Here is an 8,188-nt window from a genome sequence, read left to right as displayed (position 1 = left end):
AAAGGATACAAACCATCAATTATTTAGACATCACCACCATACATAGTAAAGCTACCACAATAGCAATTACCAAAACAATCAATTCAAAACCATTTCTAAACCTATTTCTGGTCTTCCCTAGCTCAAACACTACCTTCTCTAACTGGACTATTTTCTGCTCAGTTTCATTACTGATGTGTGACTCATAGTCACTCGAGAATGTAAGGTTATCTACCTTCTCAGACAGCACTTCACATTGTCTGTCCATCTCTCTCATCTCCTCCATGACAGCTACATCCCACCACTTGTGAATATGCATCTCTCCATCATCAACATTCCCACATGTGAAGAACCTACATTAACATATATATAACATAGCAAATCACTTCATAATCAGTTAAAACATAACAACTCACTTCATAATCTGTTTATGTTAAACCACATACCTTCTGTTGTAGCTTGAGGATAGAAGAGGCTGACCACCACAGTAGCATACCTTAGGGAATCCGAACTCAACCTCAGGTTGAGGAGGGTATTGAGTCGCCTGAGCATTGATGAAGCTACTCTCAGCCTCATCCATCTGAATCAAAGCTTCTATTTCCCTGTCCTCAGTGTCCTCATAGTATCTATCACACTGATCTGAGGAATCAGGCTGACAGTAGCTGTAGTCTTGGCCCATCTGATTTATTTGAAACATATAGACTCAGAGAACAGATTGACACAATCAGAAACACAAAGAGAGTTTAACATAATTAGAGAATAGATTAATATATAGATAGCAATTCAAAGTGCAACAAAAGCCGAGTTGATGAAACAAGAATAGACATAATTGAATACATAACAAACTAAAACAGAAATTCAAACTTAGATACTAAAATAAGAAATACAAAGTTGCATCTTAAGTCAATACATCAATCACAGAAATACTGAGCCACTATCTTATCCTTGATAACTTGATCAACTGCACTAAGTGGCTCTGGTTTGGCAAGAAGTGTGTCTAGTATGCCAAGCTTATGTAGCTTCTCCTTTTCAGCCATATCCACTTTCTTTACTTCCCACATGCTCTTGTACTCAGCAAGAGCCTTCCCCTGAGCATTGTTCCTGATGGCCTTTGCAGCCTTGATACCTTGAGGCCTTTTCTCAAAGTCTTCCTCAGTGTGGGTTGCCTCGGATTGTGAAGCTGCCTCAGATTGTGAAGCTGCAGCAACTGGTTTCCTCTTTGTTCTGACTGAAGGTGAAGGGGTGTTAATAGCGTTAAGGTTCAGCCATTTCTGCTCAAACCTTAACAAACACCAGCAATGTTCCATTGTATACTTCGTCTTATAGTCAGAGAAGTAGATGTCGTGAGCCACCTTCAGCACATCGTTCTCAGAGTGTCTACTACTGTTTAGTCTCTCTGCAGCTGCATAAGCCCCGCAGAACTTGTTAGTGTACTCATTGATCTTGAACCACCTCTGCTTAGAGTTTATGTTCAGCCCCTGTTCACCATTGGCTATAGCATGAGGAGACTCTGCATAGTATTTTTTAACCCTTTGCCAAAAACTTCCTCCCTTTTGTTGATTTGCAATAATCGGGTCCTTTGAAGTGTTCAACCACGCACTGATAAGAATTTCATCGTCAGTCGGATTCCATTTCTTCCTATCCTTCCTAACAGGTGTCTCTTGAGAAAGAGGTGCATCCTGGGATTGTTGAGAGCTCCAAGGAGCTATTTCATAAGCACCATTGTGGCCAGGTGGTGGAAAACTCTCATAAGGAGAGTTTTCTTGGTTAAGTGACTCTCCTTGACTGTTGAGAAGCTCTAAATAACTAGAGGACTGACTGAATGGATTGTAAGAACTCATAGGAAGAAGAGTTTTAGATGATGAGGAATCGGAAATGTTGTTGGTTTACCAAAGAAGAGAGATAGAAGATGATGGAGAAAGATTGAAGGCTGGTTTGGTGTTTAAAAGGTGAAAAGGTATCAAGTAATAAGTTACCATTCATAATGACCTATCCTTCAACTACCTAAGTCTAATCACAATTTATGACAATTTACACAAGTACAAAGCATTCTAGTATCCCGTTAAATTCATAGAGGAGATGGTTTAAGACAAACATCTTATCAATAATAGACTTGGGAGCTATCCTTTATACAAAGACCAACTATACAACAACCAAAGCATTTCCAGAACTGAGTCCACCAAACAACAACCAATGGACATTTCTGATGCTAATGGAATCAAGTATTTACCTCTGACTCGATGATTGTTGCTACTTCTTCTGTGATTTCCTGTTATGTGTTGCTTTCTTCACGTGACGCTGAGGAAACTCATGAACAACAAACAATTGCAAGGTTATACTCAGTTTAACATAAAAGAATCCACATAATCCAAACAAACTGACAACAATCTTAAAGACAAAGCAAGAAACTCAGACACTCAACTAGCTAAACCCAGAAACATAATCCAAAAACCTAATTCGAACCAAAACTGAGACACTCAACTATCGAAACCCAAAACATAATCCAAAACCCTAAATCGAAACAAAAATCAGAGACAAAATATACCTAAACCCAAAGAGTAAACTATCCAAACAAAACTCACAAACTAAACTATCGAATCCCAGAAACAATATCGAAAACCCTAAATCGAGAATACATCAAAAATACTAAATCATCTAAAATCGCAAACGGCGTTGGAACACAAACCTCCTTTCAATTGGAACACAAACCTCCTTTCAATTGGAACCGACGGTTGATACAAAATACTAGGTCCGTGTGAGGAAATTTACGGATGAAATTGTCGGCTTTGATGAATCGCCAAACGAATCGCCATCAAGAGAGAGAGAGTCAAGAGAGAGAGTCGGAACTGGACTGGACTGACCGATTTTTGGTCTTCCCCTACCCAAACAACACCAACCATGCAAACGCTGCCACGTGTCACGAAGGACGCAGCAAATTACGTCCCGTTTAGAAGAACGTTTCTTCGATTATCTTTTTATTTCGATTTAACTTTTTAATTTTAATACCGAAGGACGGTGGAAACTAACGCTAATGCACTTGCTCTAACTAAGCCGGCAACAGCTAACTCATAAAACATCCGGTTGAGCAATTAATATCTATAGTCAGCGTAAGAAAAAGAACAAAAAAATGGCCTACTTCAGTAAATGAACGCCGCAATTGATTACTAAATCTTACCTTATGTATTTTTCAAAGCATTCAAACGTTGCGTTCCCAAAAACAAAACATAAAAAAAACTAAGGTGGAAATGGCCACCACACCAATAATACATTTGCAACGGAAGAGAGAGACAGTTTCTGGTCAAACTTAAGAACACAACACATCCCCAAAAAAAATAACAACAAGAACTCATTCAGATTCTTCTCCTATGATCCAGTTCTTGTAATAATAATAACATACACACACACACACAAATAAAACATAGAGTGGTTCTTCTAATGAACTCAACATTTCTTTTGTTGTTGTTCCTTAGTCTCATCAATCTTCTCTTTGTCTCTGTTTCATGTGCTTCTTTCTCAGAGTTCGTTTACCCTAATTTCACAGCTTCTAACCTAAGATTCATCGACAGCTCCAAAGGAGCTTTCCTCTTCTCTCATAATTCAATCTTCAAAGCCGGTTTATTCAGTCCTGGCGACGATGATTCCTCCTCTGCTTTCTACTTCTCGGTCGTCCATGTCGATTCCGGTTCAACAATCTGGTCGTCAAATCGAGATTCCCCTGTTTCAAGTTCTGGTAAAATGAATCTTACCCCTCAAGGAATCTCTGTTGTCGAAGATGGTAAAAGTCAAATACCCGTTTGGTCAACGCCGGTTTTAGCCTCTCCGGTTAACTCTCTCCGGTTAACCGACTCCGGAAACCTCCTTTTGCTTGATCGCTTGAACGTTTCTCTATGGGAAAGCTTTGATCTTCCCACCGACTCGATCGTCCTCGGACAAAGACTTAGGGTTGGGATGTTCTTGTCCGGATCTGTCTCACCGTCCAATCTATCTAGCGGAGATTATAAGTTCTTGGTTGGTGAGTCTGACGGTTTGATGCAGTGGAGAGGTCAGAATTATTGGAAGCTAAGGATGCATACACGAGCTAATGTTGATTCTAACTTCCCTGTTGAGTATTTAACAGTTACTACTTCTGGATTAGCTCTTATGGGACGGAACGGGACGGTGGTTGTACTGCGTGTGGCTTTACCACCGTCTTCTGATTTCCGTGTAGCAAAGATGGATTCTTCTGGTAAATTTATTGTCAGTAGATTCTCAGGTAAGAGTCTTGTGACCGAATTCTCTGGTCCTATGGTTACTTGTCAGATTCCGTTTGTGTGCGGTCAGCTCGGGCTTTGTAATCTTGATAATGCATCGGAAAATCAGAGTTGTTCGTGTCCAGATGAGATGCGGCTGGATGCGAGTAAGAAGGTATGTGTTCCGGTTAGTCAATCATTGAGTTTACCTGTTTCTTGTGAAGCAAGCAAAATTTCATACCTCGAACTCGGCCTTGGTGTGTCTTACTTCTCTACTCACTTCAGTGATCCTGTGGATCATGGTCTCCCGTTATCGGCTTGTCATGATCTTTGCAGTAAGAATTGCTCCTGCCTTGGTGTTTTCTATGAGAGCACGTCTCGGTCTTGTTATTTGGTAAAGGACTCGTTTGGTTCTTTGTCTCTAGTAAAGGATTCACCAGACAATCATGATCTTATTGGATATGTCAAGCTGTCTATAAAAAAGCCAAACGGTCAGCCTCGGGGAAACAAAAACAGAGGATCTAATTTCCCAGTGATCGCACTTGTGCTCTTACCTTGCTCTGGTTTCTTCCTTCTGATTGCATTAGGGTTTCTCTGTTGGCGAAGATGTGCAGTGATGAGATACAGCAGTATCCGTGAGAAGCAAGTAACTAGACTCGGGTCATTCGGATCAGGAGATTTAGGATCTTTCCATATCCCGGGTTTACCTCAGAAATTCGAATTCGAAGAGCTGGAACAAGCAACAGAGAATTTCAAGATGCAGATTGGATCAGGTGGATTTGGTGCAGTCTACAAAGGAACTCTCCCAGACGAAACACTCGTGGCCGTCAAGAAAATCACAAACCATGGGCTTCACGGTAGACAAGAGTTCTGCACGGAAATCGCAATAATTGGAAATATACGACACACGAATCTAGTGAAACTCAGAGGCTTTTGCGCTCGTGGGAGGCAGTTACTCTTAGTCTACGAGTACATGAACCATGGTTCATTAGAAAAGACTCTGTTTAGCGGGAATGGTCCGGTGCTTGAATGGCAAGAAAGGTTTGATATAGCGCTTGGGACGGCTCGTGGACTTGCGTATCTCCACAGTGGATGTGACCAGAAGATCATACACTGCGACGTGAAGCCAGAGAACATCTTACTGCACGATCATTTCCAGCCGAAGTTATCTGATTTCGGATTATCGAAACTTCTGAGCCAAGAAGAGTCGAGTCTGTTCACGACAATGAGAGGTACCCGTGGCTATTTAGCTCCCGAGTGGATAACAAACGCAGCTATCTCTGAGAAAGCTGATGTGTACAGCTATGGAATGGTGTTGTTAGAGCTAGTGAGTGGTCGGAAAAACTGCTCGTTCCGATCTCGGAGCAACAGTGGGACGGATGAGAATAATATGAACAGCTCGTCGACTACGACCACTAGTACTGGTATGGTGTATTTCCCGTTGTACGCTTTGGATATGCATGAACAAGGGAGGTATATGGAGCTGGCTGATCCGAGGTTAGAGGGTCGGGTAACAAGCCAAGAGGCTGAGAAGTTGGTTCGGATAGCTTTGTGTTGCGTTCACGAGGAGCCGGCGTTGAGGCCAACGATGGCAGCGGTAGTGGGGATGTTCGAAGGAAGCATACCGTTGGGGATTCCGAGGATGGAGTCGTTGAATTTCTTGAGGTTTTATGGGCTAAGGTTTGCGGAGTCTTCCATGGTTGAAGGGCAAAATGGGGAGAGTGAAAGTATGGTCTTCCACCGGCGAGAGAGCTCTAATAGCGGTGGCTCTAGGCACTCTGCATCTTACGTAGCATCTCAGGAAGTGTCTGGCCCACGATGAGATTACCTAAACGTGATTTTTGTTGTCTTTTGTTTTATTTGTTTTTGGTTACTTTGTTAATAGTGATAGGCCTTTGTTCATATAATCTACTATATATGAAAATTATTGGATAGCGTTGACATAGAGACTACAAACAAAACTGTTTCTTCTTCTTTATGACACAAGAAGAACATCACGATAAAACCACATACTCGAGTAAATCAATCGTATCGTTACCGAAGTTTGTACCAATAACAACACAAAAGGAGACGAAGATTGCAATAATTGGGTGGTCTTTCAGAGCTGATGTATCATTCTAAACCGCTGCATTTGTCAGATCCTTCACTGCCACAATTTCTTGAGGCTGCATATACAATACAACCATGTTAGAACCATCATTTGGTTAATCAATCTAACACTTACAAACGTAATTTCCTCTATATATAGTGTCCATCCTTTTCATGCAATTCTTCCATCTCTATGTTCATCTTTACCAAGGTTTCATATCTAACTAACTTAGAAGCGTACTAAATGAATATATATCAAGAGACAGACTAGTAGTGAATGGCCCATATCTTCAGCCGACTACAAAGACATCTATACTTACCTCAGCTAGCTCCTCTTCATGCTTGACGATGAAAGCTGTATCAACTTTTCCATTTTTGAAATCCTGTTAACAACAATTGGATTATCAAAAAGCCAACATTTTCATAATAGAAGATTCACTAACATAGAGCTACTAATTTCACACACCTCAACATCAAGGATAAGTTTGTGGTAATTGATGGTCGTTGGAACCCCTGATTAAACCAAGACAAGGAAAATTAATTAGCATTCCACCACATGTCGGACGTCACCTTTTTAAGCAGTATATAAAGAATAACAAAACAAACAATGCCTAGTAAGATGGAAGTAACAAAAACTAGTCCTCTTCATACCTGTAATTATAGTGTCATCAAGAGCACGCTTCATCCGTTCAATTGCTTTTTCCCTTGTTGGAGCCCACACAATAAGCTATAAAGATTTAGGGTAACAAGAATGAATGTCAACACATCAGCTATAGGTTCAAGTAAGCTGCTGAGATAGATTGCAGATGAACTGAACTGAACCGCATTAGAATTTATACAGTCCTACCGAAACCAGAAAGCCTCTTCTAATATTTGTTTGAGATTCCAAAACACTAGAGTAGTTATTTTACCATAAATCCACAAAATTTGTTCCCACATAACGAAACAGATACAAAATGAATATACCTTTCCTAGAAGAGAATCATAGCTTGGAGGCACAACGTAGTCGGAATAAACATGGCTGTCCATTCTAACGAAAGGACCTCCAGATGGCAGGTATGATGTTATTCTGCCTGTTATCATAAGAGTGGCAGCATTGTAAAGAAAGCCAATCTGCTAACACTTCAAAGATGTGACATATAAAGGTCTACTGAAACATACCAGGGCCAGGTCTGAATCCTTTGAATGGATCTTCTGCATTGATACGACATTCAATTGAGTGCCCTCTGAGCACAATCTCTTCCTGTAAATAAACAAAATTCAGTTTTGAAAGAATTTTTTTGATATCCACTCAGAGCATCACATACAACACCAGTCAAACCTGTTTGTAACGAAGTTTCTCTCCCATTGCAACACGAATCTGCTCCTCTATCAAATCAACGGAGTAAATCATTTCTGTTACAGGATGCTCCACCTGAGTTTAGATACAAGAAATGGTTGGCATTCAGTTTACTTCAGATGCTTATACATGTATAAAAAAGGAAAATCTTGGCAAACAGCTTATAAAATATACTTTTCAGTCATAATAAAATTAAACCTGAATCCTAGTGTTCATTTCCATGAAGTAGAAGGAACCTCTTTCATCTAAAAGAAATTCCACAGTGCCAACACCAATGTACCCAATGGAAGCTGCTGCGGCGACTGCTGCATCGCCCATGGCTTTTCGCAATTCAGCGGTCAATGCTGGAGAAGGTGCTTCTTCTAGAAGCTTTTGGTTACGCCTCTGTTATCAGGGGAAGAAATAATTAAATGAGACAGATGGTTTCAGCACGCCATACAAGGCATGAACGAAAGCAGCAAGAAAGAACCGGTATTGAATTTTCGAGTTATCTTAGCAATTAGCAACATGAAAAGAAAAAATAACAGTTTAGCAGATGCTGCAGCTGGGATAT

The 8,188-nt window shown here is 40.6% G+C and overlaps 3 protein-coding genes across 3 annotated transcripts; 1 reads left to right on the top strand and 2 right to left on the bottom strand.

The window, feature by feature from the left end:
- On the bottom strand, positions 891-1,820 carry LOC104728183 (glutathione S-transferase T3-like). Its single transcript, XM_010447208.1, has one exon. The coding sequence runs from the start codon at positions 1,818-1,820 to the stop codon at positions 891-893; it is 930 nt and encodes a 309-aa protein (XP_010445510.1).
- On the top strand, positions 3,249-6,135 carry LOC104723976 (G-type lectin S-receptor-like serine/threonine-protein kinase At5g35370). Its single transcript, XM_010442404.2, has one exon. It carries the CDS (start codon positions 3,415-3,417, stop codon positions 6,028-6,030), a length of 2,616 nt encoding a protein of 871 aa, XP_010440706.1. The 5' UTR covers positions 3,249-3,414; the 3' UTR covers positions 6,031-6,135.
- Positions 6,159-8,046, bottom strand: LOC104723975 (biotin carboxylase, chloroplastic-like). Its single transcript, XM_010442403.2, has 8 exons — positions 7,834-8,046; positions 7,618-7,710; positions 7,458-7,539; positions 7,263-7,369; positions 6,948-7,023; positions 6,763-6,809; positions 6,617-6,679; positions 6,159-6,373 (listed from the first exon to the last, which is right to left on the bottom strand). Exons 1-8 carry the CDS (start codon positions 7,951-7,953, stop codon positions 6,326-6,328), a joined length of 636 nt encoding a protein of 211 aa, XP_010440705.1. The 5' UTR covers positions 7,954-8,046; the 3' UTR covers positions 6,159-6,325.

The sequence above is a fragment of the Camelina sativa genome, chromosome 11 (genome assembly GCF_000633955.1).
Source record: "Camelina sativa cultivar DH55 chromosome 11, Cs, whole genome shotgun sequence".
NCBI classification, from domain to species: Eukaryota; Viridiplantae; Streptophyta; class Magnoliopsida; order Brassicales; family Brassicaceae; genus Camelina; species Camelina sativa.
This window is presented reverse-complemented; position numbering and strand designations above follow the sequence as displayed.

What these genes read in the sequence shown, in the direction of transcription:
- LOC104723976 (XM_010442404.2), top strand. Translation starts at nt 3,415, where the DNA reads ATGAACTCAACATTTCTTTTGTTGTTGTTCCTTAGTCTCATCAATCTT.
- LOC104723975 (XM_010442403.2), bottom strand. Translation starts at nt 7,953, where the DNA reads ATGGGCGATGCAGCAGTCGCCGCAGCAGCTTCCATTGGGTACATTGGT. An exon ending in AAATGAACACTAGGATTCAG is followed by an intron (nt 7,711 to 7,833) that starts GTTTAATTTTAT and finishes ATCTAAACTCAG; the next exon opens with GTGGAGCATCCTGTAACAGA. An exon ending in AGAAACTTCGTTACAAACAG is followed by an intron (nt 7,540 to 7,617) that starts GTTTGACTGGTG and finishes GTTTATTTACAG; the next exon opens with GAAGAGATTGTGCTCAGAGG.
- LOC104728183 (XM_010447208.1), bottom strand. Translation starts at nt 1,820, where the DNA reads ATGAGTTCTTACAATCCATTCAGTCAGTCCTCTAGTTATTTAGAGCTT.